This window comes from Nothobranchius furzeri, chromosome 12 (assembly GCF_043380555.1).
Source record: "Nothobranchius furzeri strain GRZ-AD chromosome 12, NfurGRZ-RIMD1, whole genome shotgun sequence".
NCBI lineage: Eukaryota > Metazoa > Chordata > Actinopteri > Cyprinodontiformes > Nothobranchiidae > Nothobranchius > Nothobranchius furzeri.
Window position 1 is genome coordinate 43,926,943 of NC_091752.1, and position 27,715 is coordinate 43,954,657.

General features: G+C 40.8%; 1 protein-coding gene across 2 annotated transcripts in view; it reads left to right on the top strand.

The window, feature by feature from the left end:
• Positions 1 to 27,715, top strand: part of LOC107397260 (interleukin-6 receptor subunit alpha) — a 58,826-nt gene that overhangs the window by 17,937 nt on the left and 13,174 nt on the right. For both annotated transcript variants that reach the window (XM_070542607.1, XM_054737163.2), the window contains exons 7-8: positions 25,560 to 25,594; positions 25,693 to 25,750. In XM_070542607.1, the coding sequence (XP_070398708.1) occupies positions 25,560 to 25,594; positions 25,693 to 25,750 (93 nt within the window). The remainder of the gene's footprint in view (positions 1 to 25,559; positions 25,595 to 25,692; positions 25,751 to 27,715) is intronic.

A 27,715-nucleotide genomic window follows, 5' to 3' on the forward strand; every position in this document is an offset into this window, starting at 1 on the left:
TAATCATAGCTACCACACTTCTATCAAAATGGCCCCCTTTGAAGTTAACACGGAAAATCAATGGCAAGTGTTTCGCAACCTTTACGGGACCACCGCACCGAAGCCTGCAAAGAAAATGAAGTTTAACAGGGGTGACGTTGTGAGAATTTCCAAACTCAGAGGTGTTTTTGATAAAAAATATGAGCAGAGTTTCACGCACGAGCTGTTCACAGTAGACCAGTGTCTTCATCGAGCACCGCCGGTTTATAAACTCAAAGATTTTGATGGGGAAAAAATTGAAGGGTCATTTTATGAACCCGAATTGCAGAAAGTAAACTTATCGACCGAACGATCCTTCCACGTTGAAAAAATTTTAAAGCGCAGAACTTACAGAGGCCAGAAGCAAGTGTTTGTTAAATGGCTTGGATGGCCTCAAAAATTTTCCAGTTGGATTAAAGCCTCAGACCTGCACGACGTTTAAAAAACAGATACAATAAAAAATGGATCTGAGACAAGAGGAGGGTTTTTATATCACATTGCCCTCTAACGCCAGTAACGAGGTGTTTAAAAATAACACGATTGCCAGTTACAGAACCGATCTAGCCCGTCACATCAATCTCAATGGCAGGTGGCAAGTGGGACTGTCTGAAATCAATTACGTACACTCGTGGTTTAATTTACCGAACGATCGTGCGTTTGTTGAATGGCGACGAGTGAAAGAACCTAAGAAAATCAACAGAGCTCCGATTACTCCCGGATATTATAAAGCTATCCAAACACTTAGAATGGAATGTGAGACTGCTATGAGAAAGATTGATCCTGATTTCTATCTCATTCACAGATTCCCCGACCCCATTCTCAAATATCAGATCGGTGATGAAATAGAATTTAGATTTTTAGCGCCTCTGGCCTATCTGTTAGGTTTCAACGCGGGTGAGTGGTTGACGCCTGAAGGTACTTCAGGCATCGATGAACCGATCAAATCGGCGCCTCACCCACCCGATTTAACAGGCGGTCTATATCAATTTTACTGCTACACGGATGTCGTGACCGAGCAGTTGGTCGGGGACGTCTTTGCGCCTTTATTACGTACGGTGAAAGTTGAAGGGACCTTCGGTCACACGGTCACTCATGTGTTTAATCCTGTGGATTACATCAGCGTTTCTACGAATCATATAGAAAGCATTCATATCGAAATAAAATCTGATCAGAATGAGCCGATTCACTTCTTATACGGAAAAACAACGGTGAGGCTTCATTTCAGGCCCGCACATCAGAGAAATACAATAATATAACGCTCGTGAAACAGGGTGAGAGAGTCAGTTACGCTCGTACGTCTTGCAGACATGATTTATCACCTGCAGAGAAACGATCCCAACCGTTTTATCAATTATTACGTCACTCAGGCCGGTCATGGTTTACCAGGTTTTAGCGGTGTTCCTTATATGTACGGACGTGGCTTTGGATCGATATTTTCAAGACTGTTTCGATTCATATCACCTTTTGTTAAAAAAGGATTTGCTCTGGCTAAACCGCATCTCAAAAAGGCCGCTACAGGAATCGTGTCAGATGTGTTGACGAGAGCCGTCGGTAAAATCAATGACCCTAATGCCCAAGAGGGGTCAGGCCTCATGGTTCTGTCGAGGCGTGTTCGCAAAAGACCCCCCGGCAGGCGTTTAAAGACATCTACATCACGAAGCGACCGACGCATCAAAGCTCCAGTTACAAAACGCAAGCAAAAGAGGAAGAAGTCTCGTCAGACAGGCTCTGATATTTTTTAATCATGTCACTGCTCCACAGCAAATCGTCAGAATGTACGCTGAGTGAACTGGATCTCTTCACCGTACCCATGACGCAGTTGTCTATCGAAGATAAGATCTACAGCGAAATTTTACCCATAGCGGCCCTGACGGACGGCGGGCCTGTAGAATTTTTTGTCCCCGGAGATGGAGAAAAATATTTGGATTTAAACGACACTCTTCTATTTTTGCGGGTGAAAATTACAAACGATGACGGCAGCCCGCTAGATGATGGTGCTGCCACCGGTCTGATTAATTACCCGTTAAACACGATTTTCTCACTGTGACGTGGTTCTCGGCGATCGTCTGATTTCACAGTCCAGCGCCACGCACCCCTACAGAGCGATCATCGAAACCCTGCTGAACTTTTCTGAAGCGAGTTTGAATTCCCAATTCAGCGCGGGATTGTTCTTCAAAGACACCGCAGGCGCGCACGATTCCACCGTTGTAATTAACGGACGCAATTTAGGCCTTAATCAACGAGCGACTTTTACAGAAAACTCCAGAGAAGTGGATCTGATAGGACCCCTGCATTCTGATATATTTTTCTGTGAAAGACTTCTTTTAAATTCCGTCGATCTCAGAATTAAACTGACACGCGCGTGTGATGCTTTTTGCCTGATGGGGGCGCGTGATTCCACCTACAAGCTGAAACTGCTGGGTGCATCGCTTTTTGTGAAGAAAGTTAATATTTCACCCGCCGTACGTTTGGGTCACGAGTCTGCTTTACTAAAAGCAAACGCCATGTACCCGCTCTCACGCGTGACCGTCAAAACTTATTCCATTCCACAAAATTCGAGGATATGTAATCTGGAGAACCTCTTTCTCGGCGCCATTCCTAAATATATCGTCTTAGGATTAGTGGATCACGAAGCTTACACAGGACGTCGAGATCTTTCGCCTTTTAATTTTTGCCACATGAATGTGGAATATCTGGCGTTGTCCAGAGACGGAAAACAGATTCCATCGAAAGCCTTCCAACCTACTTTTTACCAGGGAACATCGGTCAGAGAATTTTATAATCTGTTTACAGCCACTTCAAGACAATTGAAAGATTTACCTCTATCGATTAATAGGTTGGAATATCAACAGGGGTATACACTCTTTGCCTTTAATCTGAACACAGCGGATGACTCGGAGGCGCTTTCAACCGTTTCCACCGGCAACCTGAGGATGGAGATGCGCTTTGGAGAACCTCTGAGAGCCACGGCTACACTCATTGTGTATGCGTGTTACGACTCCATTCTGGAGATAAACTCAAAGAGAGAGGTATTGGTGGATTATTATTAATGGATAATCACGAATTGGACGGCATATTATCGAACCTGCTGGGAGATTATTTTGGTGGCGTGTACGCGTCTGATCAGCTGTCTACCGTCCCAAAAAACATTCGACTACCGGCCTACTTTGTGGTAAACACTCATCCTGTCCATTTACCCGGTGAACACTGGTTGGCGCTAGCTGTGGAACAAAATGGCCTCGGGACATTTTTTGACTCTTACGGTCTATCGCCTGAATTTAAATATTACCCTGAAAACATCCTGAATTTTCTAACAGAACGTTGTTCACGCATACAATATCAGGATCGTCAGCTACAGAGTTTTGCATCCGACCGTTGTGGCCAGCATTGTGTTTTTTTCCTGTGTCATAAGGCTTGTGGACTTTCTCTGAAACAAATTCTGTCTAAATATCATAAAAATGTAGATAAAAATGATGCTATGGTTTATCATTTTGTTAAAAAATTTTCAAATTGCATCAAACGTCATGATGTATACTTCACACAGGTGAATTGTACTCTTGAAATGTTTAAAGAATGTCACGGACTGTGAAATTTGTTTTGATTAAAGTTTTATTGAACAAACAAGAGAGTTAAGGTGTAAAGCTGATCCATTTCTTCAAAGTGGGGACATCGCTCCAGCTTGGTGATAAAATGATATTTCTCCTCGGTTTTTTCTTTTTCTTCTTCAAAACACCGTCTTCAGAATCCGGAAGCACAATCCCTCCGTTCCTGAGTTGCGTAATCTGACGTTTCGCTAGCGGATTGGACACGATAGATAAGGGCACATTTTTTTTCTACTAGAGTTTTTAGGAAAGGAGTCCAACCCATCGGTTCTGATTGCGGATGTTTTTTTAACGGGTTGCTGATGCTTTTAATCAAGTCAAGGATGTGCGATCCTTTCTGCACATCGCCTTTATATTTAAATTCCCCCGTCGGAGTCCAGTTTAATCGTGTCATTTTCAGCAGGTACTCGGCGTTTTTTCTTCCGCGCACAGGAAGATTCTGTAGCGTTTCATTAATGAGCGTGTCAGCCGCTGTTTCTACAGCTGACGTAGGCTCAGCCGTCACAGTGGGCGGTTCAGTGGGAGTTGCACTTTCGTGTAGTCCGCTTTTCATCAACTTCAGATAACGCTGTAGCAGCGCATTGTATTTTTTAATTTTCTCATACGGCGTTAATCCCGTCTCCTGCATAATTAATTTCATTTCAGAGTCAAGATTCTCTTCAGCCACGTCCCGTATTGTAGGTTTAACAAGCTGACGTAATTGTTGGGGGGTCACCATAAACATTTTTTGAGAAGCCATCGTTTATTTCCTTATTAAGCCACCTATCAGTTCGCCGATCAGAGGCGCAGCGGCTGCTAAGAGTATGGGTAGAAATCCGCCTTTCTGACCGACTAAAAGCTTCTTTTTTTTTAAAAGGCTAGTTTTGTTATGAGTCAACTGTCTGAGCACCGTTTTGCTTTTAGACAACTTTCGAAATTGACGCGGCGACAGACGTATATTTCCTTTGATCATGTTTAAAGCTATCTCGCACAAAGCCTTCAGAACGTCCTCGGAGCACCCTTTTAAAAACTCCCGACGTTGGCTAGGCTTCATACGTGACAAAGCACGTAGAATCTTGGCGTTGCGTTTTATCCGGGCTGACATGGCTCTGTTTTAGACAAATACACCGCGGTGAGTTGATCCGGAAGTAAACCCGTACGGAGACGGAAAGATTCTGGCGTTTCCGCTTTTAAATCCACAATTAAATAACCGTACGGTTCTGACGTAGCGTCTTGAAAACTCTCCATGAAATATCTTTTTTGGGTAGGATATATTTGATTTGCTAAAACATTGATTTGCAATTTGTCTCGAGGGTTTTTAAACAAAATCAAATAATTGGTGTTTAAGCTGATGGAACGACTATGTTTTCCTTGATGAAAAACATTTTGAGTGATTAAAATGACGCTCATATTTCTGTGATGTCTCAGCTGCGTAAATAATTTTAGCACTCCAGGATGGCTGGACGTTTGAGACATCATGTCATCCAAGATCACCAAGTGATTATGACCCGATGGAAATAAATCATCATCCTCGAATGAAAGCGGGAGACCTTGAACGAATCGAATACTTTTATTACAAAGATCATCATACATAGGTTGATAAGATGTAAAAAACCACACGATGTTTTCAGGCATTTCAGTTAAACATTGCATACAATTTTCCAAAATACTTTTTACAAAAAAGGTTTTTCCACAGCCTGACGGACCAGCAATTTGTACACTGAATGGCAATTTTAGTCTAGCGTCAAAATCAGTTTCCATTTTTAATACCCAAATGGTTCTGTACTGCCGTCAGCAAATAACCTCCGCTTATCAAAAATCACACGAAACCTTTTCACAAATGAAACATTTGAGAGAGTGAGACCTTTTTTATCCCTCTTGACGATCTCCTGCCGAGTTTGCAAAAATCTTCCCCTTTCTCCAGACACGTACCCCTCAACCAGCAGCGCTAAGCTGTCAAAATTGATGTGATCAGATGAAATGAATGACTGTGTGATACCCTTAGCCTTTAGCACCACCTGCTGGCGGTCCCGGGTTTTGTAAGCATACGTTTTTGGACCGGCTGATGCAAATTCTGTGATGGAATCGCCGTGCAGTTCATCGGTTAAATCCCCCAGCAGCGGTCCTGTTGGTAAAACACACTCATTCTCTTTGACAGAATAAATTATAGAATCTGTATCGTAATAAATGACGCGATTTCCCAGTTTGTTCAACGCATTTAATAATTTCAATCTGGCATAAGTTGTGGTGAATGCGGCGATAAAAATGTTGTTGCTTCTGCCAGGAGTCGTTAGGCATTTTTCTGCCAAACTGTGTTGCATCAGAACGGCTCCTGAAGTGAGAAAACTGAAGAATTTAACATTGTATCTCCCTGAAAACAGAATGTCAAAAAATTCATCAGGTTTTTGAACAAATGTGGTTTGTACAAGATCATCTCTTTGACCAAACTTTCCCCAGAGTGAATTGAGACATAATTTTGAAATGGCACGCTTAGCAGGATTGTGCTGAATCTTAGACGCATCTAATAGTATTCCCTGACGAAGTTGGTAGTCCTGAATGTATTTTCTTTTCGACTCATCGTCAATCAATCCTTCAGGAAAACCAGACGCTTGTTGTTTCTGCTTCAAAAACGTGTTAATGTAACCTGCGAACACATCTTTACTGCTTTTCTCAAAATCCCAGACTTCAATCATTTTCACCAGACTGTAACCTGAATCCAAAGCGTAAATGAACTCTACACTCACCCAAACGCCCGTCAAAGCACGTTGAGACGCGCTGTGTGAACAAGAATCAGATTGATTATTCATTTCAGCGCATGTGCGACACAGTGTAAAAACGAGTTTACCTTTGGATGTTTTAAAAGGCAGAACAGGGAAAAACAGTTTTCTGGGTGGCAAAACGACAGCTTTAATCAAACCAAAATAGTGACTCGGATCTCTGAAATTTTTAACATGAATTTTGGGATGGCCTATGGGGTAAGTCTGTGTGGCGTTTACATAAGGGTACAGGCTCGTAAAATCCACATAGTGGATTTTTTCACCGCTCTGAGCAGAATGCCTCAGCCGAACCGGACAAGTCCTGCCTCCATACAGGGCTTCACGAGGTGAGAGAGGAGCCGGCGGTGGATCAAATCTTGAGACAAACTGTTTCACGTCCGGATCAGTTTTTACCATCTCCTGCCAATCATGTTCCCAAATGACATTCATTTTTAATCGATGCACAGTTTCCAACGACTGAAGCTTTTCGACGGTTTTGTCATAAATTTCACCAAAAGTGATTTTTCTCAGAGGACATATGGATGACTGTAAGAAACATTTTGGACAGCCGTGGAAAAAACAACCCATATACTCAAACCCTTGTTCGACGCCTGAAATCACAGCATATCCGTCGAGATAAAAATCTCCCACTTTATACTCCCCCAAAGGCGTTAAAGCGTGTTGAATGTCTACATTTTGACTGCGTGAAACCCATTCCAGCCACACGATGCTTGAACTTGAAAATGGTTTTTGTTGCGGTCGATAGCCGAGCGGACAAGGAATGGCCAATGTGTCTGGTTTTAGGAATTTTGATCTAAACACACGCATGCAAGCTGAAGCGATCGTGACAGATTTCAGCGGGTCGATACCTGTTTCATTAAAAAACTCCTCTCTGAAAATACCGCATGCTTTACGCAGAATTTCCACATCGTTTCTACAATAAAACACGGCCTCCTTTCTGAAATCAAACAGCTGCTGTTTAGACACATCGGTGTACCATTCTAAAAATATTTTTTTATGCTCCGGAGACATTTGTTCAAACCCATAATGGCTGACATCTGGGTAAGGTCCTTTATAATTCAGATGTTCAAGCGATGAAAATCTGTGAGGAAAATAACCTTTAGTTTTATCTGTAAAGCCCAAAGCAGCTGGAAGGTTGGCTAATTTCATCATGAGGAAACTTAAGGAATCAATGAATCTCAGCCCAAAGTCTGGATCGTGAAAACTCAGTATTTTACAGCCTTGCATGAGTATATTTTTGGGAACAATTTTTAATTGACACATAGCTCTCAAAATTATATAAGCATCAAATCCACGCGCATTGTGTGCAACAAATGTATAATTGCTGAATTTAGGACGACGCATCTGCATAATAAAATCTTTAATGCAATCTAAACCAAATTTCTCCCAAACGTCGCCTGAATCGGATTTTGCACAGATTAAAAAAGGTGTATGCACACCGTTCTGATCCGTAAACGTTTCAGTGTCGTAATAAATAACCTTTTCCGTTAAACCGTCATCTTTTTTTTCAAGCTGAATAAAACAGCGATGATCGTCCGTGACCACCGACTGTTTGCAAACGATGCATTTGGTCGCTGAGCAAACGTGCTGTGAACCATTTCCACCCATGGCGATGTAATAAGATTGTTTACAAATGGTGCATTTTTTAAACATTTCGCAAGGAGAAACTAACCTGTTTGCTTGAGGCCTTAAAACAGGTGTTTTGTGAGTTTGAAAACATATTACATTTTGGCATATTCGATTACAATCAGAACATGTGATGAGAGACGTTTCTGTCCGTTTGCATAAATCGGTATTACACACGCGACAGAACCATTTACAGTGATGTCCGTTTATGTTATTATAAGCGGAAAAGCACCATGAACAAAAATATTTGGCTCCTAAGAAACCTTTAATATTTTTTATGCCGTAATAATGTTGATTCAGTAGCAAAATGAACAACGGATTTGTTCGATCGCTAAAATCTGTTTCAAATTTAGAAATGATTCTGTCGGATCTGTAAAAAATGATTATTTTTCTTTGAACAATATTTTCAAATTGAATCACGTCGCTAAATGAAACGGTTGATTGCTCCTGAAGCCCTGCCTGTTGATGAATATTTTTAGCCACATTCAATAATTCTGTATCTCTCGCTGAGGGATTTAACAGTCCGGCTATGCTTAGCGCAAAACACAACGGCTGATTGGCCTCTGGAGGACAAATGAGATGGTTTCGTTTTTTATTGACTAATTCGTGATCCAGAATGGATTCGATTTTTCGTTTTCCGCCGCTGGACGGATTATTTATCACTTGCAGTCTGAAATTAAATTTGTTGTCGGCCTCTAATGCTTCATTTGATTGGACTAACAGATCCAGTAAATACTGAAGCTGATTTAACATATTTGATCCGTCATAATTAAAATTAACGTGGTGCGTCGTGTGCAAAGTATTAATTTCAAACTGGACTCTTATCGTTGGGACGCGCGATCTGGCTTCCTCTTTCAGCAAACCTGTTTAATATTTCCATCAGATTAATATAAAACTCGGCTGGGTCGTTGATTGCTTGAAAAGACACTCTCTCTCTAATTTCACGCTGGTTAAAAGCTGCGTTTACGCTCCCTCCGATCTGCCGGTGTTCTATTTGTCTCAATATTTCATCTACAGCTTGTGGAGATGGGTCATCTGAATTTGCTAGTATTTGATCGATCTCGTTTACGCGCTGCTGGTGTTCTATTTGTCTCAAAATTTCGTTTATTGCTTCTGATGAAGGCTCATCTGAATTTGCTAGTATTTGATCGACCTCGTTTGAAACGGCTTGGGATGCTAAAATATCGTCTAAGATCTCACTATCTGAAGCTAATTCATCTACTTCACTCAGTCCGCTTAAATCAAACCAGTCAGTTAACACCAAATTATCGGCCACCTCCACTGAGGGATTTTGGCTGGCTAAAATTCTATCTAACAAATCTACGTTTAATTCATCATCTACTTCAAACAAATCTGAAAGGTCATCAAACCAATTTTCACTCATGATACAAAAGACATTAAAAACCTACTAAAAATGAAGAAAAAAATCTGCGTCGTCCTTTTACAGAGCCAGAACTTGTTGCATCACATCGACCAGGCCGGAATTGACTTGCAGGAGCAAATACCCAAGCTTCATCCTGTTTAATCTCTGCAATGGGGTAAATCTGCCCCGCTTCTTCTTCTTCAGCCGTTTTTCTGATGAAAAAATAAATAAAAATAAATAAAATGAACGAGCTTTTAATAAATTATATATATAAATTTAACTTACTCTGTACAGGTGCAGGAGGTGGGGCGTTCTCTTCGTCGGTCGTGGGTTGTTCTGAAAGGATAAAAAACATCATCTTTTTTACTTCAAAAATTAAATATACTATGCAGAGCGGTTTTGTGAAACAGCTTACCGGCTGGCTGCTCAGGACCACGTTCAGCGGTTTCAGAGTCGCTGTCGGATTGTTCTGAAAGAATAAAAACAAGGAAAAATATGAACGAATCATCTTTGAAGTAAATAACCACCTTTTTATAAATCTCTTACCCTGTGCTGGAGAAGGGGGAGGAGGAGGTGTGGGCGGAGATATTGAAGCGGCTGTCGGATGTTGTTCTGAAAGTATAAAAAACAACGGTAAATGTGAACGAGTCATCTTTGACTTATTAATCAGTTGTTTTTTTATCGTTACCATCCGTCTGCGCATGAGAAGGGGTTGGAGGTGGTGGTGGGGGCTGAGATATTGGGGGTGCGTAGGCCGTCGGCCGTTGCTCTGGAGAATAAAAACGATAAATATGAACGACACACCTCTGACTTATTAATCGCTATTTTGTAATCACTTACCAGCTTCGAGGATCGTCTGTGGCGTGATGATCCTGTAACGAACAGCTTTCACGTTCGCATTCCCGTGTGATCTGACGGTATGGCTGGGCTGATACGAATGTAAGACGGTTCGGCTGGTGGATGGAGGCGTGGTTGGGTAAAAGTTATCACTTCCGGGGTAAGGTTGAACCCCCTCCTTTTCTGTAAAATGAGATATTTCTCAGCTGAAGAAAAGAACGTTATGTATATATTTATAAAATCCACTCACTCAGATTCTCGACCGCGCGATTAATTTTAGACAAATCATCCAGGGGGGAAGGTACCGGAGTTTTACAAGTTAATTCCTCAATAGGAATTTCTTCCCACTCGCCGTCCGATATGACAATAGCGTCTGAAAATAAAGATGTTAAACCAGAAAGAGAAAAAAAGATTTGCGTCTTAAGTTAAAAACTTACCCGTCATCTTAGCTTGTTACACCTCAAATCACGACTCCGAAAATGCGGTTTTACATTTTATACAGCTGTTTAAAAAAATCTTGAATAGAAAACGGTTGCGATTGGTCGAAAAAAAATGTTTATAAACAATACATAGTAATTTGCTTTGTTGTATAGGTAGACAAATGTCTGAATGGGTGTTTAGAGTTGTGTGTGTGTGTGTGTGTGTGTGTGTGTGTGTGTGTGTGTGTGTGTGTGTGTGTGTGTGTGCTCGTGTGTGTGTGTGTGTGTGTGTGTGTGTGTGTGTGTGTGTGTGTGTGTGTGTGTGTGCTCGTATCCATTGCTTCATCAAAACTCCCCGGAGCAGAAATAAAAAAACCTTTACGATCCAAAAAATAATACCGTACCGTTTTTGTACCGGACATTTCTTCCTGAAATCTCATCATGTCTCAATTCGAACGTTGTTTTTAGCAGAGGAAGGCTATATTCAAAACACGTATCCATCGGTTCTTCTTCGCTCATGTTTCGTTAATAATGGATAAAATGTAGCAGCTCTTTCACTCGTGTGTAAATCCGTTTACGACATGCATGTGCCTTAGTTTAACTATTCTGAGAGGTATGACATTAAAGGTTTGACCAGAGGTACGTCTGCTCTGAGACTTTACTAATCCACCCCTCCCAAAAAACAAACCTCATAAACAGCTTTTTATTTATTTCAGCTGTTATAGGTCCTACAAAATGGATCAAATCTTTTCTCTGAGGCAGGAAGCAATGTGTGTGTGTGTGTGTGTGTGTGTGTGTGTGTGTGTGTGTGTGTGTGTGTGTGTGTGTGTGACAGTGAAAACAAAATGTGACACTAAAGGCAGGAGGCGATGGTTAAGCTTTCACTGCTGATGATGACGAACCAAAGATGCTGTTCACCTAAATAGCTCTTTGAAACAATAGCAAGTCATTTGCTTTTGTGAATTGTTACCATGCCGACTTGGTTAGAATGAACCAGAACTTTGTTTTAAAACTTTCCCGCCACTCTTTCAATACAGCCCACCTGCAAAAAAAGTAAGTAATTTGCTTTTTGTGTGTTGTTTCTGTGACGATTTGGTTCAACCAGTTCTTTGTTTTTAAAACTTTCCCGCCACCTGCAAAAAAAAAAAAGAAGTCATTTGCTTTGTCAGAAGTCGCTGGCCGTGCAAAATTGTTTAGAATGAACTTTAAAAAAGCTCAACAGATCTTAAAAGCATCACGCTGAGGTAAGGATCAACTTTTGTTCTTATAGGCTTGAGTATGCAGGGTGGTTTACAACAGGACCATAAATGGTTTAGGATGGTAAACCATTGCTTTTGTGAAGTGAGAGAAATGTTTGAATGGTTTAGTCAAAGACAAATGTTTGAATGTAATCCTTTTACTTCTTAGAGAAGTGTGTGTGTGTGTGTGTGTGTGTGTGTGTGTGTGTGTGTGTGTGTGTGCTTACAGCCTCTGATGATTCATCCATTATTTGAGGTGCTGCTGGACAGAGAGTTTTACACAATAGTTTTAGTTCTGGTCAAAAAGTGTCTGAGAGCTGCATGTAAATAACACATTTAAACACAAAGTTTAAGACTGAATATACGAAATCCAACGTGAACATATGCCAGATGGCTGAGTAAATCAAAGAGATTATTAATGACATAGACAATGTGTCACTCTGAAGAGTTTGTGTGTGTTCAGCAAAAGGCTGCAAAAGTTCTTGCATTGACTTCAGCTTATGCCACCCACTCGAGAGCAAGCAGACCATCCCATTTGCTTTGTGAGTTGTCGACTAAAAGCGTCACACTGAGGTAAGGATCAACTTTTATTCTTATAGGCTTGAGTATGCAGGGTGGTTTACAACAGAACCATAAATGGTTTAGGATGGCAAACCATTGCTTTTCTGAAGTGAGAGAAATGTATGAATGGTGTTTAGAGTTGGTAACAGAGAGAGTCAGACATTTTCTGAAAGGGGAAAGTGCTTTAAATGTGTGTGTGTGTGTGTGTGTGTGTGTGTGTGTGTGTGTGTGTGTGTGTGTGTGTGTGTGTGTGTGTGTGTGTGTGTGTGTGTGTGTGTGTGTGTGTGTGTGTTTACAGCCTCTGATGATTCATCCATTATTTGAGGTGCTGCTAGACAGAAAGTTTTACACAATAGTTTTAGTTCTGGTCAAAAAGTGTCTGAGAGCTGCATGTAAATAACACATTTAAACACAAAGTTTAAGACTGAACATACGAAATCCAACGTGAACATATGCCAGATGGCTGAGTAAATCAAAGAGATTATTAATGACATAGACAATGTGTCACTCTGAAGAGTTTGTGTGTGTTCAGCAAAAGGCTGCAAAAGTTCTTGCATTGACTTCAGCTTATGCCACCCACTCGAGAGCAAGCAGACCATCCCATCTTGTTTGCTACTTCACAAACAGATTCTTTAACTTTGAGGAGACGTACAACCATTTCATAAGTACTTGACCAGCGTGTGGGGCTGTCATTCACAGCAGTTAGGCCGCACTCATCCACTGTCAGTGAGCCATTTTTTTCTTAGAGCTCGGCTTTTCACCATTCGGACAGATCTGAGCTTTTAAAGAGTTATACACAATAGGATTACACTCAGAAGGGAGGGGGGCTGTGGGAACCGATGGGCTATCACAAAAAGAAACTTCACACGCCATTACACACATTAGCCTATGACGTGGGGATCATGGACATCTGGACACGTTCAACAATACGCCATTGATGATGCGGCGTGGGGGGTCTAGGCCATCTGGACGATCAACAATACACATGTCCATTTGATTAATGATACGGAAGGGGGGGCAAAGATTGAACAATACACCTGTCCATTTGATTAATGATAGGAAAGGGGGGCAAGGTCAAGGGTCAAATGAACAATAGGACTGAAAGGTCAAAAAGGTCAAAGAACAATAGACCTGTCAAAAAGTTTGACGAAAGGTGTCTTATAATTCTCTCTCAGATGAACCACCAACAAAAATTCAAAAACTCGAATCAAGTGAGAAGCAAGAGAGGGAGTCAGTTATTAAGTACGTGGGCAAAACCCATCTGGTGGGGAAAACTCAAAATCAGCACTCCGACAAGGTGATCCCTCCCTTTTCCAAGTTGTCTCCCTCGCCCCCTCCCAGGATGTCTCCCTCACACCCTCACATAATATCTTCCTCGCCCCCTCCTGAGACATCACCCTCACCCCCTTCAAACATGTCTCCCTCGCTCTCTCCCTGGAGGGTTCCTTCACCCCCTCCCAAGACAACTCCCTCACCCCCCCTGAGCATGTCTCCCTCGCCCCCTCCCAGGATGTCTCCCTCACACCCTCACATGATGTCTCCCTCGCTCCCCCCAGGATGTCTCCGTCACACGCTCACATGATGTCTCCCTCGCCCCCTCCCAGGATGTCTCCCTCACACCCTCACATAATATCTCCCTCGCCCCCTCCTGAGACATCACCCTCACCCCCTTCAAACATGTCTCCCTCGCTCTCTCCCTGGAGGGTTCCTTCACCCCCTCCCAAGACAACTTCCTCACCCCCTCATTGCACATCTCCCTCACCCCGTCCCAAGACTCTGCCCTCACTCCCTTTCAAGACATCTCCTTCGCCCCCTCCCATGATGTCCCAGAAAACATTGCAGCGGCAAGGTGCAGTAGTACTGCAAACCAAAAAAAGTTTGTGGCCCTGTTGGCCATTGGTTCAGACCGGTTGGTCAGTTATTTGCATGTTCGTTCACTGCCTGCTACTGCTCATGTATGCACAAATTCACATTGTTCCTAAAAAATGTGTGTGTATGTATATATATATATATATATATATATATATATATATATATATATATATATAAAATATTTACCTTTTTTTTTTTGCAGTACTTAAACTTTGGTCTTTGAAAGACTCTGGCCAAATAGAAGCCCTGGTTGGTCCATACAAACTGTATGATGCATCTTTTCGTACACTATGTGGACATGGGTGGCTGTCAGATGAAGTAAGACTACTTTCTCTTGGAAATACACATTTTTCCAATGCTGTGGATCTAGAAAATAATTTAAAGCTGCTATTTTTTTTAAAAGATCCTAGATGCTTATCTCCATCTCATTGTGGAAAAAGGCAAGGTATAGATATTTTGTTCATAAAATATATATCCATTATTTGCATTTTGTAATGATTAAATCATACACAATTATGTTTTATTTCAGATACCAATATACCGCATGGATGCAGTAATTGGATCATCTTTATTTCATCTAGGGCAGCACAGGGCTTTTCGAAAAGTAAGTATTTGCTATGCTATACTCCCGTCTAAGTAAATATTAATCAAAACTAACAATGTTTTTTGTCATTTATAAAGATGGCGTTCCCAGAAGCCTCGATTTGGTTGTGCCCTGTAAATGTCGGTGGTCATTGGATTTTAGTGGTATGTTATCTTTGTTCCCAGAACTACATCAATCAATCTTCATGTGGATACTTTTAAAAAGTAACAGATGTCATACTTAATGAACAGCTTGTCAGGATGGATCACAAGGAGGTTATTGTGATTGACCCCCTTGGCCATGAGAGGACTTACCAAAGAAGAATTCTCCGTAATTGGAGGTAGTGTGAATCGGGTCACCATAAGTAAGTTCCTAAGTTGTTTTTATTGTGCTAACAATGTCACTAATTTAAGTATTTACGCTACTACATAGGAATTTCTTGAGAGCCAAAGATGCCAGACAGGGCAACTGGAAGGTCAAAACTCTGCCGCATGGCCTGCAGCCCGATGCCAGCAGTTGCGGGGTCTTGATTTTGAGGGTACCAAGAATACAAATGCAATAATTTTTGTAAATAAGATTTGAAATTTAAGATAAAATTTTTGTGTAGTTTGCAGAAAGCTTCTTGCAGGTGGGAGATCTGCAGTCTGTTAGCAATGGACCTGCTCAAATGTTCCAGGACAGGATGGACATTGCAACAAAACTGCTGCAATGCAAAGGTGAAAAATACATATAGCATACAGTTTCAGTCATTTACACATTCTTATTTTTTTAATATTGTCTCTTTAACCCTCTGGGATTAAGCTAAGATGTTTGGACATGGTGTATGGCAGACAAGACTTAGTTTGTGCATGCACAAAGGATACATTTTGAGATGTAATAGAATATTGGATTACAGGTATGGTATATGGATGTGTTAAATGAGGACATGGTAAGTGTCACGATTACAACACATTCTTCAAAACGAGCTATTATTTTAGTTAAAATTCAAGCTAGACAGTTGGGTTGAAGCAGAACAGTTTGGCACTTTTAAATCATGAAGCCCTGGTAATGGGGGGAAAACCCCAGCCTACCTAGGCATGAACAACTTGCCCTTTATGTAGTCAGTGAAAACAGACATGAAGACTCAGCACAGTCATGGGTGACCTGGAAGCAGTGGCAGCAAGAAGGAGCATGTGCGAAGGGGCAAACACAATACCCTTTGCTGATAATTAGACAGTTCATTGAAATCAGGTGTGGGTGAGACCATCCTGCTACATTTACCTTGCTATATTTAGTCTGATTGTGTTCAAAGAAATTCTCATTTGTCTATCTTTATATTACAGATAAGGTGGAAGCCTACTGTGTTTCATGCAACACGTTGCACTATGACACATGGTAAAAACACAGCCATAGAATTTTATACTTCCAATGCTTTAAACATGAACTTATAACTGATTTTTTTCCATTCTGCCTCATAGATACAGTGCGACTTCTGTCCAAGATGGACTCACAAAGAGTGTGCCACCCATTTTGTTGACCTTTTCAAATGTAAAAAGTGTGAATTGCAATAAGTGTGTGTGTGTGTGTGTTTTACTTGGAAATAAAGTTTGTATTACCTTTCTTATAACTTTTAAGTTCTTCATGTTCAGTTTTTTATTCAAATGGAGACTGATCTTTATAACAGGAATCAGTGAATCAACTATTCTGCTTTCTTTTGCCATTGCACCAACTTGGTGAGCTTCATTGGAAAAAAGAATGTACTGATGAATGTGTATCGCAAATTTATTTTCACCACCTAATTCTAAAAAAAAAATTCATTGAGCATCAAGGATGTCATACCGTTGTCAAAAACAAAAGGTATGACGATCCGACTGTTAAACCACCCATCAGGATGTCATACCGTTGTAAAAAAAAAAAAGGTATGACGATCTGACTGTTAAACCACCCATCAGGATGTCATACCTTTGTCAAAAACAGAAAGTATGATGATCTGACAAGTAAAACCACCCATCAGGATGTCATACCGTTGTCAAAAACAAAAGGTATGACGATCTGACTGTTAAACCACCCATCAGGATGTCATACCGTTGTCAAAAACAGAAAGTATGATGATCTGACAAGTAAAACCACCCATCAGGATGTCATACCGTTGTCAAAAACAAAAGGTATGACGATCTGACTGAAACCACCCATCAGGATGTCATACCGTTGTAAAAAATAAAAAAAGTATGACGATCTGACTGAAACCACCCATCAGGATGTCATACCGTTGTAAAAAAAAAAGGTATGACGATCTGACTGTTAAACCACCCATCAGGATGTCATACCATAAGGTATGACGATCTGACAGGTAAAACCACCCATCAGGATGTCATACCGTTGTCAAAAACAGAAAGTATGATGATCTGACAAGTAAAACCACCCATCAGGATGTCATACCGTTGTCAAAAACAAAAGGTATGACGATCTGACAGAGTTTGCCTGTCTGACTGACAACATCTGTCAGACAGGCATACTGTGTAATCCGGGTATGCCAGTCTGACAAGGTATGGCGACTGGACAGAACACCGGCTCTCCGGTCTGCGCGCAACGGCGGGCGGGAGGGGAGGGGGCTTTTGGAAGAGTTGTGCAACACAACGAATCGATGACGCAATTCGTTGCAAACGCTTTTAGTAATCGATTTTCATCGAATTTATCGATTTGTTGTTGCAGCCCTATTTTAGTGACTCCACTATGCCTAACCCACACCCTAACCCCAACCAATAGGGTTCTATTCCTAAACCTAACCTAAGCTAAAAGTTAAAATGTGTCCTTTTAAACCGATAAAGCCCCCCCCCCCCCCCCCCCCCCCCCCAACACACACAAAAGATTAAATTAAACAAATGCTGACTAGAGACAGGGAGAAGAAGATAGCGCTGCCCTCATGTCCTAACCTTATCTCATCTGTAAACCGATTTTACATAATTCTTGACTCGGACAAAATTTATTTTTAAAAACCTGAGTAAGCAAAACTCCAGCTTCCTTCTTCTCGACTGGATTTTCTCAAGAAATTGCGGCCATAAAAGTGGATATCCCTTCACTTTTATGTCCCCTGTATCACTTCTTCACAGAAAACATTACAGTTTCATTAGCTTGTGCTTGTACATTTTGAAGGAAAATGAACCTTCTGTAAGACTTTTTTAGATGTTTTAGTACAGCATATGTAGGATTGTTGCTATTTGACATTTTCATTTTGAGCTGAAACAAACACCTAAATATTAAAGAAGAGTGCACATCTATTCTGAGGTTTATTACATGTTTAACGTGTTTTAAAGTAATCCCAACTTCCTCTGTTTGAGCTGGAACACCGCACTTTCTCAAACCTTTCTATTTTCATTTCCTGTCACTTCAGCTTGCTCTTAAAATAAAAGCAGAACCCGCATGCACTGTAAACCCAAGTGTTGAAAATAATCAAATATTTTTCAGTAGGTGAAACTCATAATTTTAAAAAGGTTTTTGAACTCAGTCGTTGTAATTAATCAGAACAATTTATTTTTTAGTAAGCGTTAAGAAAGAACTACACTATAATGAGTAATAGTAACAAAAAAAGTGATTATTTTTTATTTTATGTTTCTACATTTCTCCATTCATCTTTTTATATATATATATATATATATATATATATATATAATCATAATTTTTACTCAGAAATCACAACTATACAACAAATTTTGATGTAATGTTTGAGTTTAATTAGTTTTGATCCGAATTTTCTTAAAATAATCATTTAACTGGATTATTTACTGAGTAAAATTAGGTGCTATGTGCAGGTTTTTTATTTACATTAATATTTTTTTTAAAAGCAAACATAGCTGGTCTCACACACACACACACACATGCAAACACGCAAGCACATGCACAGCAGCACCAGCAGGTTGTACTCACTAAGTAGGTTCTGCGTTTCTTCTACACAGCAAACGTATTGATGATGTGAATGGAGATTCACGTTATATATATATTTTTGTGTATGTATTTGTGCTCAGCGTAAATATCTGACTGCCCATTGACATGACGACTGGCGTTACTCGGTCTGCGCATATCGACGAGTAGCACGTATAGTCGAAACACCAGCGATGACAGGTGGCCCACCGGGCAAATTCCCGACGGCCAGTACAGCGCTGGGGCTTGCTGTTCTTAGTTATTACTTCATCCAGTGTTGCAAATGTGCTGGTATTTGTTGTATCATGTTGACGCCATAAGTGAGGAGGTTGGTGAAAGGAAAGACCACGCTGTGCCGTTCTACTAAAATTGTGGTGGTTCACTCCAGATGCTCTGGACTTGACATTGGGTGTTCCACTCTCACCGGCTTTTAGCAGCTATGGGTGTGTTCAGCATGATGTTAGCTTCTGCCTTCACCTGTCTGCCACATTGTCATTATTTAGTAAATACCTTATTTAGATTAGTGCTGTAAACTAAGAACGCCATGCAGAGAATACCCAGAAAAATATAAGTACTTAACTTCAAAAATACATTCATCTTACTTAAAAATACTAATCTACAGCAACTGCATAAAGTGTGTGTTTTCAACTTTCATTAACTCAAAAATTTTAAGTAATCTGTTTCACCAAATTTTTCGAGTTAAAGAGCAAGTAGCCCTCTACAAGAAACTTATTTCACTCCCTCTTCATGTTTGAAAAATGCAACAAATGCTGTAGGCTAGCAGACCGAGAGGGTGGAGCCGCTAACAAATACACACACTCACGACATTGTGACATCATAATGTACCATCTAACATCATAGTGTACCTCTTAGCCAATAGCGACGGCAGATTTAAATTCAAATGCAGTGCTGAGTTTTTACCTGACGACGGTGCAACACTGACTATTTTAGGCAGAATATTTAAATTTTAACTAAGATGCACTAAAGTGCTGAATTATTGACTACACGAGTCTGCAGCACGATCAGACACTCATTTATATAGCTTATCAAGAACCAGAGACTCTGCCTTCAAAGCGGGAGATAAGGTGGCGCTTAGCAGAGCTAGAAATGAACTATCTCGGGCCATTAGAGAGGCGAAGCGCGCACACGCCCAGAGGATCCACAAGCACTTCATGGACAGCGGCGACACACGGCGAATGTGGCAGGGCCTACAAGCCATCACCAACTACAGGACGACAACACCTGCCTGTGATGGTGACGGCTCCCTCCCTGATGCGCTGAACAACTTCTACGCTCGGTTCGACAGGCAGAACGACGTGGCAGCAAGGAAGTCAATCCCTCCTCCGGACGACCAGGTGTTGTGTCTCACTACAGCAGAGGTGAGGAAAACTCTACGCAGAGTCAATCCACGTAAAGCTGCTGGTCCAGACAACATCCCGGGCAGAGTGCTAAAGGAATGTGCTGAACAGCTGGCGGATGTTCTCACCGACATCTTCAACATCTCTCTGAGCAGTGCCGTTGTTCCCACATGCTTTAAGGCCGCCACCATCGTCCCAGTGCCCAAGAAATCTTCTGTGTCCTGTCTCAACGACTACCGTCCTGTTGCACTTACACCCACCATCATGAAGTGCTTTGAGCGGCTAGTCATGACACACATCAAGACCCTGTTGCCCCCCTCACTGGACCCACTGCAATTTGCATACCGCCATAACCGCTCAACAGATGACGCCATTTCCACTGCACTCCATCTTGCCCTCACACACCTGGACAAGAAGGACACACATGTTCGAATGTTGTACATAGATTTCAGCTCAGCATTCAACACGATCATCCCCCAGCAACTGATCGGAAAACTGAGCATGTTGGGCCTGAACACCTCCCTCTGCAACTGGATCCTGGACTTTCTGACTGGAAGGCCTCAGTCAGTACGGATCGGGAACTGCACCTCCAGCACCACCACACTAAGCACGGGGGCCCCACAAGGCTGTGTGCTCAGTCCTCTGCTGTTCACACTGCTGACTCATGACTGTGTAGCAACACACAGTTCAAATTACATCATTAAGTTCGCTGATGACACAACCTTGGTGGGTCTCATCAGCAAGAACGACGAGTCAGCATACAGAGATGAAGTGCAGAGGTTAACAAACTGGTGTAAGGTCAACAACCTGTCTCTGAATGTTGACAAGACAAAAGAGATGGTTGTTGACTTCAGGAGGATACAGAGTGACCACTCACCACTGAGCATCAACGGCTCCTCTGTGGAGATCGTCAACAACATCAAATTCCTGGGAGTTCACCTGGACAAAGACCTCACCTGGTCCCTCAACACCAGCTTCCTGTACAAGAAATCCCAACAGCGTCTCTTCTTTCTGAGAAGACTGAGAAAGGCCCAGCTTCCACCAACGATGCTAACCACCTTCTACAGAGGAACTATTGAGAGCATCCTGAGCTGCTGTATCACTGCCTGGTTTGGGAACTGTGCAATCTCTGACCGCAAAACCCTACAGCGGATAGTGAAAACAGCAGAGAAGATCATAGGAGTCTCCCTTCCCTCAATCAAGGACATCTACACCACACGCTGCATCCGCAAAGCCACCAGCATTGTGGCTGACTGGTCACACCCCTCTCACACACTCTTCACACTCCTGCCATCTGGAAGAAGGTACCGAAGCATTCGAGCACTCACATCCAGACTGTGCAACAGCTTCTTCCCACAGGCCATTCGTCTCCTCAACGAAAAGGGACTGGACTGATAAACGCATGCATGCACACACACTCACACACACACACGCACGCACACAAACACGTGAACACACTCATGTTCTGTCCTTAATTAGATAATTTATTTTTCTTATATTTTTTTTCATGTTGTAAATTTATGTTGCATGTAGCACCTTGGTCCTGGAGGAACGTTGTTTCGCCTCACTGTATACAAACCGTATATGGCTTAAGTGACAATAAAGTTGATTGATTGATTGATTGATTGATTGATATCAGCAAAAAAAAAATGTTGATTTGGAGTGACTTGCTCTTTAAATCAACTTATCAGGTTTTACAGTGAGGGAGTGTGTTGGAGCTGCTCTGATCTGATTATTATGTTTAGTATTGCAAAGTTGTTATAATCAAGTTTCCTGAAAATGCTTTTCTGTACTCAAGACTTCTCATTTGATCTTATTCATCAGTTCAACGTTTTGCTCCATATGCAGTATCCTTAAATATGATCCTATTAAAAAACATTTACTAGATGATTGGATTTACCCAACTAAGCAAACACCCAATACTAGGCATCATCATCAGCATAAATACAATCTAGACTGTCAGATGCAACACAAAGATGAAGAGAACTTCTCTTGAGAACGAAGCTATCTGCTACTGTTAAGTAGTGTCTCTTTAACTTTGTGGAGTCATTCCACACGTCGGCGCGTGATGGATCGCTGGTTGCATTACTCCCGTTATTATATAACCAGGAAACCTTTTTGCATGATGGTTCCAGCTTGTTTTGAAAAAAAGGGCTTAAAAATAAAGAAAAGTTGTGATTTAACATGTTTCTCCAAATAAAAGTTAAATATCTAAGGTAAATAATTCATGCCAGGGCTGGGCGATGTGGAAAAAAAATCCTATCACGATATAATTTTCCATATTGGTCAATAACTATACATATCACGATATAAAAAAATATATGGTTTATCTTAAATGTTCCCCGGTACTATGAAATGAAACTTGAAATTATGAGACCCATACTATGGATTTAAAGATCTATTTTCAAAAGTTGAACACACCATTGGACATTCCACTTTTTTTTTTTGGGGATAAACATTAACGCTCTCAGGCTCAAAATAAGTTTTGATAAAAGGATGAAGAACTAAGTCCTTCAGGGGTACTTCTGATTTAAAAAATGCTCAAGAAATACGTATGTGTAACCAGGTAAAAAGATTTTAACGTTGCAAATCTGCAATGCCTGCCTCCAGAGGGTTAAACTGAACTCAAACCTTCATAAGAGAACACACACACAAAAAGACGTTATTTTGCTGTCAAATAAAACAGGCAATAAAATATAACCACTGAGTGCAAACTTTAGCTGCTTTCAAAATCACAAAAATTAACATTGAGCTCAGAAAATATTTTCCAGGGAGTCGGTGCTGTAATGCGTCAGATTTTGCCCTACAGGTTGCATACAAGGAAGACAAGTCTGTCTAAAGCTTCAGGCTTTAAAACTGCCCTGTGGCAGTCCACAATATTATCCCCTGTGCTAAATACCCTCTCAGATGGGTTGCTGGTCGCTGGGATGCACAAGTAGCGCTTTGGCAGCTCACATTTGGAAAGCTTCTCTCGTGGATTTTCCAGCAGAGCAGTGAATCCGTCTCAGTGTCTGCATCTGGTGCCACCAAGTAGTTGTTCCTCTACCTTTCTACTCCTTCTTTGCCAGTGAGTCATTTGCTGGTGAGAGGGTCTGATTTCTTGAAGAAACTGCCTAAGGACTTTCTCTGTTTCTTTTGGGAGGGTGGCTCTGCAGTAGCTTCTGCTGCTTCGTGTCCTGCTTCTTGTGTTCTGAATGAAGTGGACGTGCCTTGGTTTCTCTCCAGCATCTCAGATACTGCTCGCATCTCAGTATGCCCATTTGTGACACTCCAAGGTGTTGAAAATTCACCCACAAAACAAATCCTGTGGACATACCATACAGGTGCTGGCCAGTAAATTAGAATATCATCAAAAGGTTGAAAATATTTCAGTAATTCCATTCAAAACGTGAAACTTGTACATTATATTCATGCAATGCACACAGACCAATGTATTTCCAATGTTCATTACATTTAAATTTGATATTCATAAGTGACAACTAATGAAAACTCCAAATTTGGTATCTCAAAAAATTAGAATATTCTGAAAAGGCTGAATATAGAAGACACCTGCTGCCACTCTAATCAGCTGATTTACTCAAAACACCTGCAAAGGCCTTTAAAAGGTCCCTCAGTCTTGTTTTGAAGGCACCACAATCATGGGGAAGACTTCTGACTTAACAGCTGTCCAAAAGACAATCATTGACACCTTGCACAAGGAGGGCAAGACACAAAAGGTGATTGCTAAAGAAGCTGGCTGTTCGCAGAGCTCTGTGTCCAAGCACATTAACAGACAGGCGAAGGGACGGAAAAAATGTGGTAGAAAAAAGTGTACAAGCTCTAGGGATAACCGCACCCTGCAGAGAATTGTGACGACAAACCCATTCAAAAATGTGGGGGAGATCCACAAAGAGTGGACTGCAGCTGGAGTCAGCACTTCAAGAACCACCACGAGGAGACTCATGAAAGACATGGGATTCAGGTGTCGCATTCCGTGTGTCAAGCCACTCTTGAACAAGAAACAGCGCAAGAAGCGTCTCGCCTGGGCCAAGGACAAAAAGGACTGGACTGATGCTGAGTGGTCCAAAGTTATGTTTTCTGATGAAAGCAAGTTCTGCATTTCCTTTGGAAATCAAGGACCCAGAGTCTGGAGGAAGAGCGGAGAAGCACAGAATCCACGTTGCATGAGGTCCAGTGTAAAGTTTCCACCGTCAGTGATGGTGTGGGGTGCCATGTCATCTGCCGGTGTTGGCCCACTCTGTTTCCTGAGGTCCAGGGTCAATGCAGCCGTCTACCAGGAAGTTTTAGAGCACTTCATGCTTCCTGCTGCTGACCAACTTTATGGGGATGCAGACTTCACCTTTCAACAGGACTTGGCACCTGCACACAGTGCCAAAACCACCAGCACCTGGTTCAAGGACCATGGTATCCCTGTCCTTGATTGGCCAGCAAACTCGCCTGACCTTAACCCCATAGAAAATCTATGGGGTATTGTGAAGCGGAGGATGCAATACGCTAGACCCAACAATGCAGAGGAGCTGAAGACGACTATCAGAGCAACCTGGGCTCTCATAACACCTGAGCAGTGCCACAGACTGATCGAGTCCATGCCACGCCGCATTACTGCAGTTATTGAGGCAAAAGGAGCCCCGACTAAGTATTGAGTGCTATACATGCACATTCTTTTCATGTTCATTCTTTTCAGTTGGCCAACATTAGAGAAACAAACATTTTTTCATTGGCCTTTAGAATATTCTAATTTTATGAGATACCAGATTTGATGTTTTCATTGGTTCTCACCTATAAATATCAAAATTAAACGTAATAAACATCGGAAATACATTGGTCAGTGTGCATTGCATGAATATAATGTACAAGTTTCACATTTTGAATGGAATTACTGAAATATTTTCAACCTTTTGATGATATTCTAATTTACTGGCCAGCACCTGTACATAAAAAATGTATAAAGGTTTTCTTTTGTTTACATTTCTGGTTTTGATCATAAACCTGGCAATACAGGGGGCGTGTAAGTCTTAGGGGGAAAAAGTATTGTATTTTGTGAGGACTGAAGATGGAATTCATGTAAAAAAAAAGTATGACTTAATAATAATAATAAGTGGAAGAAGTTTTCTTTCAGAGTTTTTGTGCACAAATACTAAAAATGTGATTTTTTTTATATTTTGTGAGTTATGAGAATCCAGTTATGAGAAAGAGTATTTAAGGGGGCTAATTGTAATTTTCCTTCCTCTTTGAATATTTTCTAAAGTGTTGCAACTTGGGGGTCTCAAAACAACTCTGAAATTGCCTGAAAACAAACTAGCATGCTACTGTAAAGTCTGATTTAACATGGTTCATTTAGATACAAAGCATAATGTAGCTGCAGACTAACAACTATTCAATGAACTTTATTCATCTAAACAAGTTCTGTTTGAATTTTCTTTTCCCAGCTGAAAGTGTGGAGGGTGGTTTCCCAACACCAACGGTAGGAGTTTTAACTGTTAATAAATCAGATTTTATACTATGAATCATGTATGTTTCCCAAAATCACTCATGTGTTTTTCTTATTTTATTATTGCACAGATTGATTTGCTGACTCTGGACTTAGGTTCTGGTTTGCCAAACGACAACTATCCTGATGGTAAATAGCTCACTGTGTGTGTGTGTGTGTGTGTGTGTGTGTGTGTGTGTGTGTGTGTGTGTGTGTGTGTGTGTGTCAATTCATACGATAACTTTCTTGATATTCTTCTCATGTCCTTTTACTTGTTCTAGAATGAGTTTAGTTACCAGAGAATCTGGTATTCACGTAAAAAATCAAGGTCGAAAACCTTCACAATGCAAAATAAAACAACACAAAACACCAGTAGTCCCAACTGGCCATAAGTATAGAAATGCTTTGAACAAGTTCACAAAAATACAAATACTAATACTCAAATATACAAACTCTGTAAACTGACTGGACTCGAACTGTTCTTATCAAACATCAAACAATTAGTAGTTAATTTAAACATGTTAAGCAGTGCTAAAATTATGCAGTTAACATGCTAAATTGCAAACAATGAATAATTACATTTAAATATGAAGTTTGATTCTTACCAGCGTGGAGGACGGACGTCATGGTGCGCTCCATTTACCTCTGAAATTATACAGCTGTACATAACATAAATTTAAGATGCACCCTTAAAGTTTATATTGTAAAATAAACCTGTTTCCACCACAGCTACTATTGTTATCACAAGGAGCTGCTATATCGAACCTCAAAGTTGAATTAAAAAACATTCTCTGACTGTGGGGGTTGTTCTAGTTCATTATTTCTACTCGGAAGATGAAATTTCCAAGTATGGAATTGACAGGAATAAACTGGAGAAAAAACAAATCTGAAAACACTAGACACAGTCGCACCAGTAATATTTAACTATTAGTTTGTTTATTTATTTGCTTTGTTTTTACTAAATAATTTGGGGCTGATTGTTGCTCTTTATGACCCAAGCTCTATAACTTTTTCTTTTTCTTTGGGTAAACAAGTTAGAAATTGAACTGAATTTTAGAAGTTCCTTAATTTAAGGATAATTACGGTAAATGTTTTGCACTCTGAATATCGCAGTTTGAGGTGTTTCCTATCTCAGCCTGGGTCTTCCCTCTGGTTGATTAATGATTCACCTTTTTATGAAAAACATTCAAACAGTTTCGCTTTAGCCACTCCTCCAGTCTGGGGGTTACTGCCCCGAGTGTCCAGATGACCAAGTGCACCACGGATGTCTTCGCTCTCCAGGCTTTCTCAATTTGTTCTTTGAGGCCCTTGTACTTCTCGTTTCTTGTGTTCTTTTCTCTTCTTATTCTTTTCTCCTCACGTGGTTGATCAAGCCTTGAAAGCTGGTGATACTAATTCCCACAGGTGTTCCAACTTTTCTGATTACTTCAATTCAATTCAATTCAAAAATACTTTATTAATCCCAGAGGGAAACTGATTGACTTATAACCCCCTCTGTCTGCATGAAAGCAGTGTTGGAACATACTGTGGTACCATACCCTCATGAGCATCAGTTGAACTGTATTGTCCTGCAGATAAAAGTGTGTTGCTACAGAAAGGGCGAGAAAAAGGCAGTTACCAATGTGTAGCGGCCAAGTGAACTTGATAATTGACACTACATATTAATTATGACCAATAAGATGTGATGATTTCATATAAATGTGAAATATCAATCTGACTGATCTTTGAATGTTTAGTCAGAAGATTCTAGGGTTCGTTCCTTCTTTAGTGACCATAAACACACTTCATAATAGATAAGATAGATAATCTTTATTGACAGACTCTTAGGTCCAGATAAAATACATATAAAACAACAGATCAATGAAACAAAATAGATAAATAGAATAAAAAGATAACAGCATAAAATTGAATAAATATCTAAATGTAATTAAAAGCTTAACTATAAACTGTTCCACACAAGGTTAACCACACAAACACTTCAACCAGTATTTCCTTATACTGGAGAAATAGCGACAACTGCTCACAGTAGGATCAGTGATTGCTAAAATTATACTGTTGGCAGAGCTATCCAGTCGGCCTATAAAAGTGAATATGAGTTTTCTTAAAAGAGCTTTA